Raw genomic sequence first — 20,639 nt, 5'->3', positions numbered from 1 at the left:
ATACTTTATCTTAGTGATCTGTCCAGCAGTTGCGTGAAGCATAGCAACAGTGAATGGAAGCAGCTGAAAGTCTTAGTCCTATGTACAAAATCAGTCTGTATTTTCCTTGTGATAGTTTACTGACAGTATCCTTTTGTAGCTACTCAGACTTTATTCCAAGAAGAAGGTCTGACCTCTGAACTTTATAAGTCTATCTAGTTTTCTCACAACAGATCATTTTGACTTAAGAGACCCACTGAACTTACAAAAATAAATAAAACATGGATAGTAATTTATATAATACTTTCAAGATTTTTATTTTTTTTTTCTGGCACAAAAATATTTAAACTATAAGCAATCTATTTGATGTAAAGGAACATATATTTAGACTTGTGGGGCAATATATTTAGGATGTAAATGTAAGAAATTAGTGTGAACAGGGTAAAACAAGAAGGTAAACTGTCTGCCTTTCTTATTAGTTTCCTCCTCATTTACCTGAGCTTCCCATACTGGTTAGCTACAGATTAGTTGTGATTTCGGAAGGCGTTTGCTGAAGTGTGCCGTAGTGCATACAGTCAGTCCGACACAGTTGGGGGGGCTACACAATGCCGCCTTGTTTAGCCTGGCGCTTCTGCTTCTCCATCTCTCTTTCCATCTCTCAGTGTGCCTCAAGGAGTTTAATCAAACTACAGCCGCTTTTGTTTTTCTTTCCCTTATTAAAAAACGGTAAGATAAATAAGTTGGAAAGCCTTGAGTGATAAGAAAAAAAGTTAATGTTAGATGAAAGCATAGCTGACAGTCTGAAAGCAGCAGAAATAGTTCTGCGCATGAGTTTCTGCATGTGCTTGTCATTGGCGCTGCAATGAGTTTTATTCCTTCACTATGGGAGAGCTGGACCCGGGCGAATCACTGGGCTACGTACACACCCACCGAGCTGTCTGACGATCTCATTTCTGTTTAATTACATCTTACGACCATCAAACTGAATACTACGACATTTTGTGATTGCAGCTGCAGACGCCATAATTTGCCGAATTCGACTTTGCGCTCACAGGATGAAAAATGACACAGCATTCTTTGCTAATCTTTCAACTGTTGACTAAACAGAAGCAGCCAAGATGTGAGGATAGTTTCTCAGCGCAGCTGCGATCTCCGCTGAAGAGTATTCCTCACGTTTCCCTGTGTTTTCTTTGGAGTGTCTAGGGCAAGTGCAAACATACACCTGTGATGTATATTGACATTTTTGTCAGTAAGTGGTTGAAGAATCAGACTCCCTCTCTATTCACCACAATAACAGTCATTACTAAAAAGAATCTATCCAAGTCAACACCTGGCTGGGCAGTTTGGGTGGTTTCATGTATTGAAAGCAGGCTGTGCAAAATAATGATTATCACACGGAGGCCTAGCTTTTGGGACACTCATCTACCAGTAATAAGAGTTGATTTAGAAGCCAGTGCTGCTCATAGAAAGACTTCCTTCTCAGCACATTTTAGTAATTCAAAAAGCAACACAGATAAGCCCAAAATGAGACACTATTAAAAAAAAAAAAAAAAAAGTGACACCTACTTTTGCTCAGACATAGGTTTGCTTTCTCTTTACAGTAAATAAAGTGATAACTGTGCATCGCCTTATCTGTTGTGGCCAGTTTAGGCTGCCTTGTTGTGGTGCTAAACAGTGGTTTTCGTAATTTAAGCCATGGGAAATCTCAGCAATGGTTAACTTATGACTCATGAGTCATAAAGCAATATGATAAGATGAACTATGGGAATTTAGCAACATAAAGAAAAAACTGATTCTATCCAGGCTGTCCTGAGCGGACCATAGGTCTAGTTAAAGTAACTAGTTAAAGCTGTCTAAAGTCCACCACATCTACGTCCCCTAACACAGAGGCAGACAGCACAAAGTAAGGTAAGTTCACATTCACCATGAACCAGAATCCACCCCAAACCCTTAGCAGAGTGGGTCAGAACGAGCCATTATCAACCTTTTGGATTGGATTCTGTATATGCTGTGTTTTGTTTTGTTTGCACTCTACGGCACATTGATCTATTTTTATGCTCAATCCAGCAAGATTTTGATTCGTTTCTTCCATGAGTAATTATACAAATGATCCACCTTTAATGTATAACTGTAGTTTCAGCAAATTCACAACTTTTAATCGTGTATTTCTTTACAAAGTGAATCACTTCTTCATCCGTTATGGAAAACTGCACTCTCGCAGGTTTCAAATCCGACCCTGCTTACGAAAACACTAAATTCTTGCAAATGAGGTCACGTGAAAATTGTATTAAGCTAACTTTTGACAACTTTTCAAGTTGTCAAAAGAAACTTGAAAAGTAAGATTAATTTGCATCTCTACTAGCAAAAACGCAACAAGCTTCTAAAATTCAACAAAGGACACAATAAGAGAGAAGATCAAAGCCTAGCTTTACAGCAACAGGCTCACGCATGAATGTTCTTGGGGTGGGACCAAGATATTACTAAGAGTAATTAGTGTGATCAACTCTAAATCCTTTAAACCTTAACATGTGTTCGACCAGAAATTAATATCATAATAACTTAAACTATCAGCACTCAGAAATAAGAATTATTGACCTAGATTATGTGCACAAAAAAAGGAATTTGACTTCAGTTTCAAACACAGGAATACAATCAAGGATAAAAGGAAGAGCACGTGTACAACCAACCTGGCAGCTTGCATTTGTAAGGTTGTGTGTGCACATACTCGCAAACCACAACTTTTATCTATGATCCTACCAGTTTCCTGATTATATAAAAATAATCTCAACCTGAGTGGTCCATGATTCAGAATAACTAGCACAGGAAGCTGCTGTATTGCAGCACATTAGTAAAAAATCATTTCGGTGGGAAGGTAATCATGGCCCAAAAGAGCTTTTAGTGCTCGACACATTTTCTCTCTCTACTGCTCTCTCGGTGCATTGGGCTTTGCTCTCTCAACACACACCTCTATGAGAATATGGATTTCCTGTTCATGGAAGTCCCTTTTGTTGACAGTGACATATTCTACATGGCAGTTGCATTGCAAAAAAACAAAACAAAACAAACAAACAAAAAAACATTTACGTAAGTTAGTTGGAATACTGCCAGCCTATTGTGGCTGTGGTTAGATTAACATGAGGCCAGTATGGCCATTTGTTTTTTGTTTTTTTTGTTGGTTTTTTTTTTCAAATTCTGGGGTGACCAGTCACACAGATCCATGCATAGTGAATAAACTACTGCTGGTTGTATGAGGACCCTCCACATGGCCTCCATGTGTTGCCACCACCCTGATAAACCACCAAACTCTCAATTTTGTGCAAGCTTAAAAAAGTCCGGGGACTTTTACACCCCATCACATGCACAGGGCAGCTCAGTGTGTTCCTGGTGAACACCGGCAGACCTCTCCGAGACCCAGGAAGAACTATCCACGTCCTAGTCAATTTTTAATGCAGTGGTGTGTTCTTTCCCCAGTTTGAAGGAGAAATAGGTAATTAGTGTATCCCAAGCCCGATTTGCTAAAGGGGAAAATCAAAGAACACCAAAGTGCTTCATACTTTCCAAACATCCCAACATAAATCACTTAGCAGCTGTTTCCACCATGTCTGCGCATTGCTGCACGACAATGGGGATGACTTAATTTTCTCGTGTCGAACCCGAAACGAGTGCAGCTTCCTGTTGTAAACACTCATCTCTCGTCAGTAACACCACTTTGTTGTTCCCCCAGCATGAAGTCAAGCTCTGCTTTATGTGTGTTTGTATATATCTGCTTATTGTATCCCGAGGGAGGAACTTACAAATCTTTCATCGCTGTCATGTTGTGCCAGGTCAGACTTCCTCCTGAAATAACACACACACACCCTGCAGCCTGCGCCTGGTGGAGACAGAAGCTGTCTATTACGTCCCTGAACTGTCTGCATTCAATTTATGTGTAGCACCATGTGTTTTCACACTTTCTTATAAAAAATAAATAAATAAATAAAGAGGGAAACTTTAACAATTGAAATGCTGTTAACTGCTCAAGACCTCGGCAGATAAATATTGTCAGCTTTGGTTGGTGTTGCCTAATTGAACAAACCGCAGTTGATTCACAGTAATCTATTGTCATTCAATGCAAAACTACATAACTGTTAAATTAAGAAAAATTGTAAAGGCCTCTGAAAAGGTTTGCAGATTTCTTTGGTGCACTAAAATGTTTCAGACCATCAAGAAATTTTAATCCCAGACAACCTGAGTAAACACGATATGCTATTTTTATATTATTTTAATTTCTTAAAATAAAATAAATTCTCTTTAGGAAATATAAGTAATTGCTCCCTACTCCTAGTAAGCAATCCTACCACCTTTACCATCAACTGTGTGTTCTGGTAATTGGTTTTCTACGTTCCTGCTAGAAATATTTTCTATGCTGATTTCTGCAGAATTCAATCCAGTGAAATTGGAGCATTTTGAACATGAACAGTCAGCTTAAGGTCCTTACACAGCATTTAAACTAGGTTAACTTGTGGACTTTGACTATGCCACTCATAAAATCTTCATTCTATTTTTTTCAAATTGGAAAATTATTATTTGTAATGTAGCTTCTTATGGAATTGCTGGGCTAGACAGACCCATGTATAGAGTTGTTTTCTCAACAACTGCATGAAGTTTATGTTATGAAAACTAAGCCTAAGTGGATTTGCAACAATTTAGATTCTGTAAGCGGATTCAGAGCAACATTTAAATCTCACAACATGCCATAAATCCACCTATTTCCTTTTGAAATCTGTCTGCTGTGAGTTCCAGACACAACTAAAAAAGATGAAATTTTGAAAGGATCTTAGTGGAAGCAAAACTCTCTATTCACCTCTATGAAAACACAGTAAAAAAAAATGCTCCTTAAGGCCTCCTATTCAGTTCTTAAAGAAAAGCAGCCTCATGCCAGGCCCTCGCTGTCCGCCCAGCCGCCTGCCTGCAAAGAAGCAGACAAAACAAGTGGGAGGCAGGATTTGTTTAGACAGAGCTCACCTGGCACACAGGCAAACACAGAAACAGTGATCAGGCAAGCTCCAGGGAGGAGTAGAGGCAGCACAGAGGAGGAGAAGGAGGGGTGGCGCTGGCTGGGAGACGACGGAGGTGAGATAATGAGTGTGTGAAGGGAGGAAGGGGCTCAAAGAGCAGAGCATGAGGTTTGACGTGTTACCCATATACACGGCTACTAAAAAAAAAAGTAAAGCGGATAAAGGCTTGAGGGGAATGAGTGGTGCTCAGCCATATGTGGAGGGGCTTGTATGTGAGAAGCCTAATCCAGGACTTGCTTGTGCAGTAACCGAGGAGGAGAAATTCTAGGCTTTGTGTGTGTCTTGGCTTCACTTTTATATATCTTGGCATAGAAAAACATTTGGTCGATCTATGAAGCTGGATGAATTTTGCTCAGTCACAATTACATGCGGCTTCAAAAGCCTAAAATCCCAAATATTAACAAACTGATAGCTTGGTTAAAAAAAAAAAGTGTATTGGCTAAAATGAACCAAAATCATCTGGAAAAAAGGAAATAAAGGATAATCTACTACTAATCTACTACTAGCTCCATAAGTCAGCTAATTTTTATTTATTTATTTTTATTTATTTATTTATTTTTTGCCCACAGTATTCACAGACTGAGTATAGAGCAGTTTGTAATTATATATGAGAGAAAAAAACAAGACACAAATCCAATCACTAGCGGGGTGTAAATTTTACTCTCTTCATTCCAAAGCACAGGCGATATTAGATATTGTTTGTTTTGTTCTTTAGACCATTGTAATAGAAACTTTTAGATATCCCAAAATACACAGCACAATAGCAAGCATGACATTAATTTTACATAGCTGTAAGTTTAAGAAAGGACAAGTAGCTGATAGAAAAAAAAAAAAAACAGAAGTTTTAATAACTTTATAAATTGTCTCAATCATAAGAAGTGACTTAAATTAAGTGCCAGGTGATGTAAAAACTATAAAAGCTTATTCTCAAACCAAAGAAAAAGTAAAAAAAAAAAAAATTGCCCTAAGTACACTCATTTTTCATTTCTGTTTAACACAAGATGATAAAATGCTTTAATAATTTTTCATGTTGGTGACAGTATTGTTAGTATTTACACACTTTTTTCTAAATGCCTATCACTTTTTGTCTCTCTAACACTCTTTCTAACAAAAAGCAAATCATCTGTGGAGAAAGTCACGGGAAATGGCCTAATATGCAGATTTTGTTTTCTTCTATAAATAATGCCCCATTGGAATCCATCTAGCTTACATTTATTTTCTGTTCAGTTCCCCCGCTAGCCTCCATCTATATCACTGAAACTTGACATTGTGCCAGGATGATAAGCAGCTGAAGCCTTTTTGTTGAGAGGAAACTATTTGCAGTGAGTGGAGAAAAGTCAAGCACAGTCAAGTACGATGCCATGGAAAAACTCCATGTGATGATACCGGGGCTCAATTTACAGCAATTACATGTTTGCACTTTACAATACACAGCTATGGCTGCTGCTTTTACTAAATCTTTCTATATGTTTACTTTGTCCCGTCACTAAAAATATTTTGTTTAGGCTCCTCCCCATCATGCCTGAAAATGGCAAAATATAAAAGAGACAAAAGGGTAGAAAAAAAAAAATCTTAAATATGATTTATTAAAAGGAGTCCGAGTTACAAAACATGAAATCCATTTTCTTCTGCTAGTTAAAAGATTGTTATGACTGAAATAAACTCAAAACTGACATAAATTAATGACTGCTATTGTCTTGACTTTCCCTCAACCTCTGCAATCCGGGAAAGAACACGAGAGAAGGGCCGTCAGCAGGGAACAAAAAGCAAGATGGATGGCAACTCCCCTCTAACCACACACACTCTCACAGTTACTATGGGTTGACCTCAGTTGACCCCACGGCCCCTCGACAGCCTCTCATCCTATTGACTGGGATTAGAGAGGGGTTTGTCCACGGGGTTTTATGACGGTGAAAACAGAACGAAAGTGGCCTCACAGTAACCCTTCGGCGACAACGTGGTTTTCCTGGTGAGACCGGACAACAATGAAAGGTTTTTAACACATGTGGCAGAGTTTTGTTTGCTTGGACTAAGAATGATTCAATCTAATAAAAAAAAAAAAAAAAAAAAACCGCACACTTAAGAAGTCTGTTCTTGTTATGGTTAGGCCTTTCTGAGGTCATTTCATCGCTTTTCGTTCCACATGTTGATAATCTGCTGTGCTTGAGTTCATGTTGGCATCCAGATAGGAAAAATAAATAAATAAATAAACACATCGCGTGATCCTCGTACTGAAAGATATTTAAAACATTTATGTCAGTCGTAAGACGACTGTTTGTCGTTTGGTAATAGGAGGTCATTAGGAGTGTAGTAATCAAAATGAATCATCTATAAATTAATTAACAAAGCATCAATAAGACACACAGATGAGTATTAATTAACTGCTGCCACTGTAAGCCTAAAGACTCTTAAGTGCTGCACAGCTCACTCTGCACCTCTAATTATCTCTGTAGGCAGCTGTATACTGTAATAGACGAAGATGACGGGGCAGAAGCAGGGGCAAATTACCCACCAACAAACTATAGTTTTCAAGCAGTGAGCTAAAAGATGCTGATGATGTATTAAAGTGCAGCATTGATACAACATGCGAGCACACACACAGACAACTTCAAACGATATGTTGCAGAATATAAACCTCTGCTGCTTGAAAAATTGCAACTAATTCCCACTGGTTGTTTCTCCTCAGCTCAGAGGTTATTTGAGTTGTATATACTGTAGATGTGACTGAAGTGACAAAGGACCAAGTTCCGTCTTCCCACCACAGACCCCCCAGCAGGATGGTAATTGAAGAAGAGAAAAGTCTCTGAAGCGCGCTGCGTGATAAACCGACAAATATAGACAAGCATTTGATGTTGTCTACGTACCAGCTAGTTGTTTGGCTGGTACGTAGACCAGCCAAACAAAAAAAAATATGCAGAGTTTGCCTCTACTGAGACTTAATCTGGAGTCACAGACTGGCATAAGGCTTCATAAACAACCCCCCCTATATGAAAACTGCCTCTGCTGTTCATTCATCACCTGTCAGGCCCGTTGGTGATGAATGAAGAGGCATTCACAAAATGAAGCCAGCATTGCAGAACCAAAGGAGGCATGTAGCGGAACTTGTCGAGGTTGAGATAGAGTGCTACGGAGAAAATGAGTGTCTTAATCTGAAAGGTTAAACACACTGAATCCCTGTGATTCCTGACCACTTTCATAGTCAAGTCGGCTGTTCTGACTCAGAACATTTTATCACATAAATGTTCAGCGTGAGATGAGTGGTACAACAATGGTGGGTTGACTTCAACCTTGTCTTGCCACCTTAGTTCGATACAAAGAAGAAGGCTTAAAGTGTTTTCTGACACCAAAGAGGGTTACACAAAACGCTTTCTGTCAGCCAGTGAGTTAACAACACCTGTCAACCAAACAACTTATTCCTGTTTCCATGGAGTTTTGGCTGGTCAAGAATGTGACTTCTTTGTCCCTGAGGCATTGTCTGGCAGGTTCTTCCTCGTTTCACTTATCTTTGAATGTTTGAACAGCACCTCTGTACAATCTTCCACCACGTAGGACACAGAATAGTAACTTGGTATTATAAACGGCTCCAGTTCATCTGAGGCATTTGGAATATGTTTCTCACAGGAGTAAAGTGTTCTGAAAGAGCATCATCGAATTCCTGCAACACCGAAAATTTGCACCATCACGTGTTAGCTTGGACCAATCAGACGAAATCTAAAATCTTTTAGCCTTTTGCTGAGTTAACCACCTTATAGTCCACTCAGCAGTACTATTTGTGACAAACAAACAAAAGAAAAAAACACCCACTCATACGTGTGGTAATTACAGCTTTACCAGCCATCCCTAGACCGAGATCTTTAGCAGCTCATTAGACAGTATCAAGAACGGTACGCATGGGTATATTTCACACATCTGTTGTTTAGCAACTCTCACTATGTTGTCACTCTGCTGTTTCCAACCATTAGACCCAGTAGAGGCTAATTAACACTGTGACAAAGCCTCCTTCCTGTTTTACAGCACCGTAAATAAAAGTGTTCTGACTTTCTTTGGGTTCCCTTCCTTTTGTTTGTGGGTTGTTGTTTTTTTTTTGACGCTTCAGGCCATTCAACAAATTTGATTCACTCAATTCAAGAGGCAGTTTTCAAATCACAACTTCATTTATTAATGGAAATAAATCTGTCTACATCACCCTGACACATCCAGAAAAAGTAATTACTGGCCATGTTACAACAAATAACTGTGATTATCCACATCCAAAACTGCTCTACGAGAGCATCAACAACTCATCCAAGAAAAAGAAGCTGGAACAATGAAACCACTGAAGGACTCACTTGCCTCGGTGTCCATTATTCAACAATGACAAAAATACTGAACAAAAATGGGATCCATGGAAGAATTCCAAGGCAAAAAGAGTAAAATATTGTCTCAAATCTTGATAATCTCCAAGACTGATAACACAGTCCCAAAAATCGTCACCATGTTGGTTTTTGGTGATGGCATTGTTATGGTTTTACCCTGATGCTCTAGTTTGGTGCAGGACAATTTACCATAACTGAAGGGGACCATGAATTCTGATTTCTACCAGAAAACCTTAAAGAAGTTGTGTTCTCCTTACCTGAACATACAACTCTGCAAACTTAGTGTCTCAACTGTACTTGGGATGTAGGACAGGACAATGATCCAAATGTAAAAATGCGAAGGATTTGAAATAGATTAGTTAAAATCCTGCCTTAAATTAGATCAACATGTTGTGGCATCGCCTTAAAAGCACTATCCACGCTTAAAAACTCCCCCAACTGTGTCTGAATTAAAACAGCTCTGCAAAAAGAGACAAAATTTCCTTTATAGTAATGTCAAATTCTTATATCCATTTACTGAAAACACTTAATGGCAGTCCTTGCTACCAACGGGTCTCAACCACGTATGAACTAGGGGGTTAAATATTATTTCCACGCAGTCCTAAGTTGGTTTGAATAGCTTTTTAATAAATAAAAATAATCATTTACAAATTGCACTTTGTATTTCCTCATGTTATCTTTTTTCTCTGACAGCTAAAGTTGGATGATCTGAATCATGTAAGAAGGACAAGCAAAGCAAAAACAGTGAAAATCTCCATGGGGGTAAATAGTTAACTGTTGTTAAGTAATATGAAGGATTTGCCTTAGCAGATGAAAAATCCCAGCTTGTTACCTAACCAAAGTAACAGGCACGTCCAAGGCACTGCAATGTATTAGCTTTCAAGGTGGTACAAGAAAACATGAAGCAGTGTGTCAATCCTGCTTCCCCCCAATGTATCTGCAGTAAATAGTATCTAACATAGCCACATTATTCAAATCATCACCAATAACATGCGTAAAACTACTTCACAGTCCCTTTATGCCCGGTTTTTTTGAAGAACTTGTTCATGTAGAATCGTTCAACAGAAAGTGATCTAAAGCAGGCCAAAGGTTCAGCGCACTCTGGCTCTTTATTCCCTTTCCGTGTGTTCGAGTTGTATATCTCAGAAGGTTTACGAGACAAACATCTGAGAGCGCATGCTGTAGCACGCCAGAGACGCGAGTCGTGATGCGACGCTGGAGTGAAATTACACCTCAACGTTGTTTTGAAAGACGCGCTTCCTAAGAAGCGCTTTGTGTTAGATTCAATTATTTATTTGTAATAGTGTAAGTTCTAACTGAAAATGCAAGGTAAAACGCGGAGAACCAATACGCAGAACAGTTTTTTTATATACACATACATATGTATATAAATAGCGCGTTTGTTTGTTTTTATTTATTTATTTTTATTTAAGATTCAAACTTTTAATCAAAATGATTACCTGAAAAGTCCGGAGAGCCCTTGGTGAGATCGCAGATGACGGTCAGACACGTTATTCCCAACAGGAGCGCAAAATTGACGGCTGAGATAGTCCAGTCTGAGAATAACATCATTGAAACCTCGAAGTTTGTAATTCCACCCCCGCCCCCCGAATCACTGAATAATAATAAAAAAAATAATAGTAATAATAATCCAGCAGCAACGAGTTCCAGTTTCAAGAGATGTGCGATTCCATGTTTCTAGACTTCCATCATCCTCCCTCCACCACTATGCTTCTTGCATCGACGAGGGTTGGGTTTGGAGTCCGTGTGTGCACCGAGTGTTATTTCCAACCGCGCTTGGAAGGAGGAGGCATTCCACCTGCTGGAACTGCGCCACCCTGCATGCCCTCAAAGATCCGAGGGAAACACATAGGGCAAAACCACCGTTTCGAAATTACAATTTATGCTGCACGATTCAGAATTAAACTGCACTTCGAAAATGCTGCAAGCTTTTTGCATAAGCTTTGTCTTCACTGACAATGTCTTGCAAAATATTTTCATATTTTTCTTTTTCCATGTTTTGTCAAATTACAACAACGCTGTGTATTTCTTTTATTTTTTCATTTGTTATTTTGGAATGTATGTGGTAGAACTTAAAGTTCTGCAAACTAAAGGAAGGTATAAGAAAAAAAAACATTGGTTTCAGCATTTTACGAAATAAATGAAATGTATAGTTTTTTTTAAATATTCATCCCCATGCAACTATGCATTCGTTGAGAAGTCACCTAAGTAGTTAACAATTGTTCTGTTAACTTCTTAGAAAGAGCAGATAGGTTTTTTTTTTTTTTAAATATATACTTAAGGATGAGGCTGGAGAGAAGTTCAAAACAGAGTAGGGTACCCTGTCCCTAACCGTATCAGGTGGTGGCATCATATTGAGAGGATGTATTCCTATAACAGGGAATTGGTGGGAATAGGAATGGAGTTAAAATTAGGCATTTCAGGAAAAAACAAGTAAAATAAAATAACAATGTTAGAGACTTCAAAAACTTGAAGGTGGAGTGAAGATCCACTCTGAAGCAAAACAATGGTTCAGTTCAAAGCGCACTAAATTGAGTTTTTGTCAAGACCAAAAATCTGCTGCTCACAGATACTCTCAGTCAAATATGACTATACCTCAACATGTTTGCAAAGAAGGGCTAAAACACATATTCCCTAAGACTTGCAGATATACCTGCAATAAAAGGTGGTTGTATTAAGTGCAGACTTACATAGACTGAATACCAATGAACATACTTTTTTATAGTCATTATGTGTAAGAATCTTTCTTAAAGATTTAAGAATCTTTCTTAAAGATAAGAACTGATGCCAGAACTTACTCCACAATAATGGCATTTTGGTATTAAATTTGGCTTATTACTTAGCTTGTATTTGACGATTTTGTTGTGTATTTATTATTTTTTTCCAGCTCCTATAACTGATTATTTAAGATTGTCATCTAAGGCATAATAATATCAACTTTTACGTAATTTTTACGTTTCAGTTTCAATTGAAAAACACGTTTTGCTCAACTTTCCCTTTTGAAAGCTTTAAAAGAGAGCAGCCGATTTATGATAGAACAATTGCCCCATCTTGCGAAGTAAACTGCGGAACTACACCCCAAATCGCGTTTAGAACGTTTGGCCTTCACGGCTTCCGTACAATGTGACAACAGAAGGTCAGACATGGCGGTTTGCACTACAGGACTTGGTAAATTTGCTACGACGCTGCGTTTTTGTCGAAAATTGCAGCATCAGAATGAACGTAAGTGTCTTAAAGAAGCTTGACATTGTCTGCAATGTTATATAACTCGCTCTTACTCTTGGAATAAATAGTCTCTTAGTTGTATTTTGTTCCGATGTCGCTAAAGTTAGCGCGGTTAGCTTCGCTAGCCGTAGAATGAAATTCATCTTGAGATCTTGTTTCCTTTTTATTTTCAGGGTTGTTTTCTACATCCATGTGTCGCCCTGCGGCAGACAGCGAACCACCTAAGTTTGTCCCTCCTTCCAAGCCTGTCATAGTAGATAAAACACAAACGGTGACTTCTCTGAGAAAGTAAGATTATTTTTACATTGTAAACAACAAAATCTCGTTGGTTAAAGCTTAAGATGTGACCTTATCATTTGCTACTGCGTTGGTTCAGCTTGTTTTATTTTCTGTCAGGTTTCTGAGCCCAGAGTTCGTCCCTCCCAGGCAGAGGACGGTTCCTTTCAAGTTTTTCTTGGAAAGGAAAGACATGATTCGCAGGAGGAAAATGCTCAACATTCCCGAATTCTATGTTGGTAAGGGACTAAATGTTTTAAGTGGATTGGGATTACATTTGACGTTGTTTCACCTGGACATCACTGCTGACACTACTCCAGAAATACTTGTTATAATCAACCAAGTATTTCTTGTTACTTGGTTGATTATTTTCTCTGCATTTACACGTAATTGTATTACCAAAAATAAATAAATAAATAATAATAATAATAATAATAATAAAAAAGAGCAAAGCTGTTTTTTCTAGTGCTGAATTTCAGGTTTGCAGCTATAAGTGATTAAAACGGAGGGACTTGGAAATTGGCTGAGACACACAAAACTTTTTTTCCCCATTTCATCTCAGCTTTTTTTTTATTAAAAAAAAAAGTGATTGGGAACAAGTATTGATTCTAAAAATAAAGAATCAATCACAATAAATATTAGCAAAAGTGAGCGGATATGTGTCCTCACTTGGTTGTTGGTATTAGTATTATTGCAAAAATGTATGATTTAATTAGCTTTGTTAAGTTAGTATTATTTTCATGTCTTTCAGGCAGCATTCTTGCAGTGACCATGGCTGATCCTAATGCTAGTGGGAAAACAAACCGCTTTGTTGGTATCTGCATCCAGAGGGGTGGAAACGGCCTGGGCGCCACTTTTGTCTTAAGGAACATCATTAATAATCAAGGTAAGATTAGTTATGCTGCATAAAGAAGCATGTTTGGCTTAAGATGTTATCTAAGATTCACTCCAACCCTGCAAGGATTTTTAAAAGCTTTAAACCCTTGATGTAGTTTGAAACAGATTCTATTCAAATGTGGGAAGAGTTATAGATGACTGTGTTCGGTCATCCACCGAAACTAGCATAATGTTTTTTTTGAATTTCTTTTAATGTAAACCTATACTTTAGCTCAACGCACCCACTGCACGGCAGATTCACCAACATTCACAGGCACAATTTGCTTTTCCACATATTTATCCTCCTCATGCCAGAATCATCCAACTGTTCTAGCTAAAGTCACAGGAGAGTCTAGCAAACTCCATATAGTTGCATTTTGTGATTGTAGGGGGAGAGGGGGGGAAAGCATTTTCCTGACATGCCTCCCAAATAACCTGCTAATCTTTCAGTAGTTTGTCGGCATCACAGATCAGTGTGCAGATATTTGTATTCTTTAATTGTTTAGTGGCCTTCTGAAATGACCAGAAGATTTTCCTGCTGAGTTTGAAATGATGGGGAAAATGTGCCAGTTTTATTGTCTTGCCGATTAATTGGTCGCTACTTACTGGTACAAGGAAGGAGGCTGCTGAGCATCAGACAAAAAAATGTGTGTTTCCAAAGGTGTCGAGATCTGCTACGAGATGTACAATCCTAGGATCCAGAAAATTGAAGTCCTGAAGCTGGAGAAAAGACTGGACGATAACCTTATGTACCTTAGAGACGCTCTGCCTGAGTACAGCACAGTGGACCCAGAAATGAAGCCTGTGCCCTTCTCCCCTACTGGAGAGGTGCCTGTTAACTCGGTGAGTGGGTTGTTTAGGTTGGTCTGTCGAATCATTTCTGCTTTAGCTTAAACGTGCTGTGTATAATTGTTTATACTAATAAATGTCTTTGTGTTTTTGTTTAAGTAATGCAAATGTACCTTCATTAAGTTATTTGGCTCTTCGGAACTCTTGTAATAAATTAGTAAAGTTCACAGAGAGCTACTTTGTGTAGGTTTTTTGGCGTCAAATTTCTTGTACATCACCTGCGGTAAAACAAAACAGTTGAGAAAGAATAAAAATAAATAATAACAGTTAAAAAATGAAAAAAATTAAGCCTTTTTCTTCCCCCTCCCTTTCTGTTCTCCAGCTCAAAGTAAAAATGCTTCCAAAGCCATGGTCCAAACACTGGGAACGGCCCAAGTTCAACATCCAGGGCATCAGCTTCGATCTGTGCATGACGCCCAATCAGATGGCGGGTGCCCAGAAACGGGCGCAGCCTTGGAGGGAGTATGACATGCTGCGGGAGTACGACACCACCGAACTGGAGGAACAGATCCTCAAAGAAGTGCAGGAGGAGATGAGCAAGTGACCGGAGTCCCGTTTAACCCCTCAGTGCAACCATGGGAGCAAACATTTCCAGCGACAGGGAATAACTGGAAAATAGATTGAATGAAATTATTCATTCAGTGTGTGACAGTTGGCTTAAAGGTCACTGTGTAATAAGTACAAAAGGAAGCAACATGGACATTTCATATTTGTCAGTGGATTAAATTGTCTTGTATGTATTCACTTTACTGTATGAGTTCCTTCAGGTCTCTAACTTGTCTCCTTCCAAACAGAAATTAAGTTACCATCCTAAAAATATTAAACTGTTGAAATGTTGGATTTGAGTTAATTGTCTTTATATAGTTTTTCCCGTGTTATTGCTTTTTCCCCCCATCTATTAAACTTTCACTTTTAACTGTTTGGAACAGAGGAGTCTGAAGCGGCGGCTATATATATATATATATATATATATATATATATATATATATATATATATATATATATATATATATATATATATATATATATATATATAAACACTCAGTTGTTCAGCACATATATAGACTTTCAATTAGGCTAATATGTCTATGTTGAAAAATGTTTTTCTTATTATTTATTGCAGTGTGCCTGTATAACTGATTTGAAATCTCCTCTTCCCTTCCTCTATTGGAGCTTGTTGAGACAACAGATTCATTTCCACTTCAGAAAAAGGAGATGGGGAAACACAAATTCCCAAAATGTCACAAGGTGGCACTGTTCTACTTTTATTATTGCTCCTGTAAATGGTTACATAACTGTCTGACTGGCTTTTACAGGGTAAACACCTTACAAACTAAAATAAACAATTATGTATTATTTGAATAAATGGTAAAAGGGGCATTTTCCTAAAATAAAAAAAAAAGAAAGAAAGATACGCATTTATTTCAGTTTGCCCGTCGTTTAAAATAGACTCGCCGTTTAAAAAGAAAAATTCAAGGAGCGCAACCAAAGACACCCGGTAGTGTTTTACTACTGTGGATGGAAAATTGTGGTGTTAAGATGGTATGTTAGAGCGTCAGTCGAGCTGTATAAAAACACTTGGACTCCTTATGTTATGTCTGCTCCCTGTGAATGTGTGTGTGTGTGTATAAACAGGCTGAATGAGTCTCTGCACTCTAATTTCTGCATATTACAGGATGAGACGTGGAGAAAATGGTCTCTAATACAGGAGCAGCAGATGTTTGCCGAGCTCATTATGGACCACACAGAGCTGCTGTGCCGAGATCCAGAGGAGTAACCGAGAGCGATTATGTTTTGCTGCTTTAACAGCAACCCAGAGCATGTTTGTAAGTAGTTTGGTTGTTAAAGAATCTTTCTACCTGTTAAGTAAGTTGTCTCGTTATGCAAGGGGTCCAGCTAAGTTACTCCCACAATCATCAATCTGCAGCAAAGAAAGCCAACTCCATCTGCTTTTAAGTGGCTGTCCTGCACATTGTCATTACCTTACCCACTGAACCAGCTGGCCCTTTCACCTTCTCATTTCTCCCTCTCAGTATTTCTGTTTGGTACTGATTGATGTTCTCTTGCGGAGGCAGTAACTGAAATGTTTATCCTGAAGCACATTACAGAGTCTTCAGAGGCATTCCACAGTAACACCACTGGACTGGTAAACCAGTTTAAACCAAAAGGTTACTCAAAGGAAACTTCCTGCCACTCTGTGTGTCCACGCGCGTGCTTGTGTGTGTGTGTGTGTGTGCGTGTGTGTGTGTGTGTGTGTGTGTGTGTGTGTGTGTGTGTGTGTGTGTGTGTGTGTGTGTGTGTGTGATCTAGGCCCATCGTCTCATCTGCACGAGCCTCCCGTGCCCTCCGGTTGACTCCTCTGCACCTGGAGTGAAGTTAAAGCCCCTTGGCTGGGAACCGAGATCAAACACACACACACGCACATACACACACACACTCACATTCGTTAACTTACAGACAGGCTATCAAATCACCTTTCACCACAACCAGACATCTCAAACTTTGCCAACTGTAGATGTCTGGGGCAACCTGTCTGTCAATTCCCGAGCGAAACTGGATAGCTCCATTCACGGTTGCCGTGGCACCAGGGTGGAGCATGCAGGTTTGTGGTGACAATAATCCCACCCATCAATAGCGGCCCACTGTAAAGCATGGTGGGCTGATGATAGCTCCATTGCCACACCACTCTCAAGGTCAACACAGGAATGTTGGGAGGGATGTACTCTTCTAATCAGTCTTCCTCCCTTTTCACTTGCCCTTCCAAAGCCTTCACCTTTTCTCTTCGGTCTCTCTCTTTCTCGGGGGGTGTTAGCTCAGGCTTTGAAAAGGAGCCAGCTTGGTGAATTGGAAAGGATGTGATACAGTGTGTGAAGAAACTCCCACAGACTGAACGTTTGGTCTTTACCTCTGTTTCTTTGTCCTTTGGAGCGTCGTGCGATTTCCTACTCTTCTACCTGCCCGGCCTGGGGAAATTAGTTTCACTCGCTCTGTCCTTGTCAGTGTTAGTGTGAACTATGTTCAAGCTGTCTACATGTATGACAAGTGCAACTGGATACTGGGCCACCCGTAGACACCCCCCTCCCTAACCCCCCTCACTCACAGGTAAATTACACCCTGTCGTTGTGTGTGCGAGTGCACTTGTGTGTACGTGCAGCTCAGGGCCACCCGTGGTCCTTGGCAGATTACACACTTGAGTTTCACCATATGCTCCCAGTGAAACGACACTGCCGTCTGTTCCTCTGTCCAACTGTCCCACGAGCTTGGCTAGGGCTCCTGCTGCCATCACTCTCCCTTTGTTAGAGACACGCAGACAACCTGACAGAGCAGCAGCTGTTAGGAAACATTACATTGCAAGCAGCTGATTGCTGAAGCTGAGCAGTCACACACCGCAGTTATTTCGCTGATGCGGTCCTAAGTGAGGAACCAGGAAATTCTTGCAGTTGAAAGGAGAACCAACTTGTAGTGCTAAGCAGGCATGAGACTGTCTTAGACGCGCTGTGTGTCAACCTTGAACTGTAACATTAAAATTGAATAACCCAGCTTTTATCTAAAAGCTCCCTCTCTCAGCTGTAGTTTTAAAACTTAAGAAAAGTGGCACCACTATCAGAAATATGTCCAAAAAGCTACTTTTCTCTCTTCAATAAAAATCAGATTTTTTTTTTTTTTTTTTTTTTTTCAGCTGCGGGAGGAGCTGGCTTACTTTATAGTTCACACAGCTGGAAACAAGTACATTCTCTCCAACACACTCACAAGAAGTTAACTTTTTTTAACTTCATTATACCTAACCAGTCCATGCCCGGTCACCTTTAACTTTTGACAAATTATTAAAGACTAAATTTACCAGCAAATTCCAGTGATACCATTATTTCTTTGAAAGTACAACATTCATCATCACTGGGAAGGACCCAGAGTGGGTACCCCATACATGAAGCCTGCTTCTTCTGAATGTAGCTGTTCGAGTTTTGACTCTTGAAATTCTGCATCTTAAATTCTTAAACACCCTGATTAACTAACAATAAGCATAAATGACAAAAGCACTTCAACTTTTTAATAGGTTTCATTTGGGTTGCCACTAATTGTGATGTGACTGATTAAGTCTGAATAAATGTATTTAAATCAAAGCTTGGATTTTCTAACATTATTAGTGAGAGCTTCTGCTTCTGCAATAAAAAAAATAGTTAAACAGATTGTTTAGCAGTGGCAGCAATACAATTCAGTTGAAAGTTTTTAAAAGACCTGTAGAAAAAGATACATTAGATTTTCACAATACTTGCAACAAGAAACAGCTCCTCTTACATCAGACACAATTAACAACCTTTGCACTCAGTTATTTGACATAATTTTGTTTTTTTATAAATATATAGAAATTGAAATGTCCTTAGCCATTATACTGCTTAAACAGTTTCAATATCTCTTGTTTGAATTGCATATGATTGTCCTGTTTAGTATGCAAATTTCCTTATTTATTCCTTAGCTTAATGTTATGGATTTACAACAATAACTTTTTTGTCCCTTTATATAGAAAAAGGAACACATCTGGTTTAGCTCCTTTTTGTGAAAGCTGTAATTGTGGTGGCTTAGCGTAGTGTGGAGAATAGGCCTTCTAGGAGGAGGAGCGATGTCCTCTCTGGGAAAATCTGGAGATTTGTTACTTTGACCATCAACATGCCCTACATAAAACACTGAAGCAAGGTTAAGGGAATAAATAAAACACAATACGACATGCTAAAATTTATACACATGCATTGCAATTCCCCTGCATTTCTACTTCCAACACAAATTACAGCAGGGTCAGAGCCACCCACGGACAAGAGAGAAAAATAAAAACATTTTATCACAGCAATGACAGAGAGCAATGAAGTCATTCACCACATATTCAGTAGACTAAATAGAGGCTTTACAAATAAAACTCAACATGCTGCTTGGAAATGTGTGTCACTGTTACAGTATGAAAGCCTGAGCATTTCTTTTATTTCAGTTTAACATCAAAAATATTGGCAGTTTTGAGTTTGGTAATAATATTGTTGTATTATTATTGTTATTATTATTATTATTATTATTATTATTATTATTATTGTAAACAGAGAACAAGATAAAGACAAAAACTTTCAAACAATGATGGCTTTGAACACCTATTACAGCTAACAGTATAGCTGTAATTCACCACAGCTACACAACCTTTTACAAATAAATAAATACAAAATTTCTGCTTTAGATTCTGAACAGCGTTGCTACTTTGATACGCACAGGTGAGAGACAATTGTTCTCCAGAATATATCATAGCAGTGAGCCATTAATTGTAAAACACAGCATCAGTAAATGGAAGCAGCTGAAAGTCTCACGTTTCTACACCCAATCAATTTGATAATTATTGAATTCAGCAATGCTGAACAGTTATTTTTTTATTAATGCTCTCACAAAAGCAATAGAAAAGGTAATAATAGTTGAAGCTGCAAAAATAATCTCAGTTTTGCTATCAGTTTGTGAAGTTTAAGAATGTCAATCGGAGTTGTTCAAAAATTGCAATAAATCACTTTTTTTTCATGATGACAACAACAGGCTGTAAGGAAATTGCTCACACCTATTCCACAGAATCAAGGCTTTCATATTGAATAATACTGTACCAGTTACAAGCATGGTCAGGGTCTGTTTCACTGCCGGCAACACTGGTGTAATACAAAGTGGATAGCATGATGTAGACATACAGCTACCACCAGATATTGTAACTGCACCTGAAATGAACAGCTAGCTGGTTGAAATACACACAAATGTGTGTCCCAACAGTGCAATAATACCAAAAAGAGAAGTTTGTACTGGTAACCTACACCATTTAAATTAACTTTGCCAATGTTGGTTCAGAAAAATGACAAAAATATCTAGCTAGAATTATGAGTATAAAGACGCATTGACAGGACACGGCTACTTTACTTGCAAACTGTAGTGACGATATTTCTGTCATCCCACCCAGAGTACAGGACACAGCCTGAATACTGAATTTATT

General features: G+C 38.7%; 2 protein-coding genes across 2 annotated transcripts in view; one reads left to right on the top strand and one right to left on the bottom strand.

Annotated features, from left to right (window-relative positions):
• Positions 1 to 11,240, bottom strand: part of eva1aa (eva-1 homolog A, regulator of programmed cell death a) — a 70,078-nt gene extending 58,838 nt beyond the window's left edge. The window contains exon 1 of the mRNA XM_014991842.2: positions 10,852 to 11,240. Within this exon, the coding sequence (XP_014847328.2) occupies positions 10,852 to 10,963 (112 nt within the window). The 5' untranslated portion in view covers positions 10,964 to 11,240. The remainder of the gene's footprint in view (positions 1 to 10,851) is intronic.
• Positions 11,241 to 12,510: 1,270 nt separating this feature from the next.
• Positions 12,511 to 15,476, top strand: mrpl19 (mitochondrial ribosomal protein L19). Its single transcript, XM_014991846.2, has 6 exons — positions 12,511 to 12,634; positions 12,811 to 12,925; positions 13,034 to 13,152; positions 13,665 to 13,799; positions 14,451 to 14,632; positions 14,961 to 15,476. The coding sequence occupies exons 1-6, from the start codon at positions 12,556 to 12,558 to the stop codon at positions 15,180 to 15,182; spliced, it is 852 nt and encodes a 283-aa protein (XP_014847332.1). The 5' UTR covers positions 12,511 to 12,555; the 3' UTR covers positions 15,183 to 15,476.
• Positions 15,477 to 20,639: the final 5,163 nt, after the last annotated feature.

The sequence above is a fragment of the Poecilia mexicana genome, unplaced genomic scaffold, assembly GCF_051168715.1.
Source record: "Poecilia mexicana isolate PSO_F unplaced genomic scaffold, ASM5116871v1 scaffold_21, whole genome shotgun sequence".
In the NCBI taxonomy this organism is placed as follows: domain Eukaryota; kingdom Metazoa; phylum Chordata; class Actinopteri; order Cyprinodontiformes; family Poeciliidae; genus Poecilia; species Poecilia mexicana.
Note: the sequence above shows the minus strand (reverse complement) of the source record. Positions and strands in the feature narration are given on the sequence as shown.

Excerpts from the sequence above, each read along its gene's own strand:
- mrpl19 (XM_014991846.2), top strand. The coding sequence starts at position 12,556 with ATGGCGGTTTGCACTACAGGACTTGGTAAATTTGCTACGACGCTGCGT. Across the intron at positions 12,635-12,810 it reads ATTGCAGCATCAGAATGAAC|GGTTGTTTTCTACATCCATG; the intron begins GTAAGTGTCTTA and ends TTTTATTTTCAG. Across the intron at positions 12,926-13,033 it reads ACGGTGACTTCTCTGAGAAA|GTTTCTGAGCCCAGAGTTCG; the intron begins GTAAGATTATTT and ends ATTTTCTGTCAG.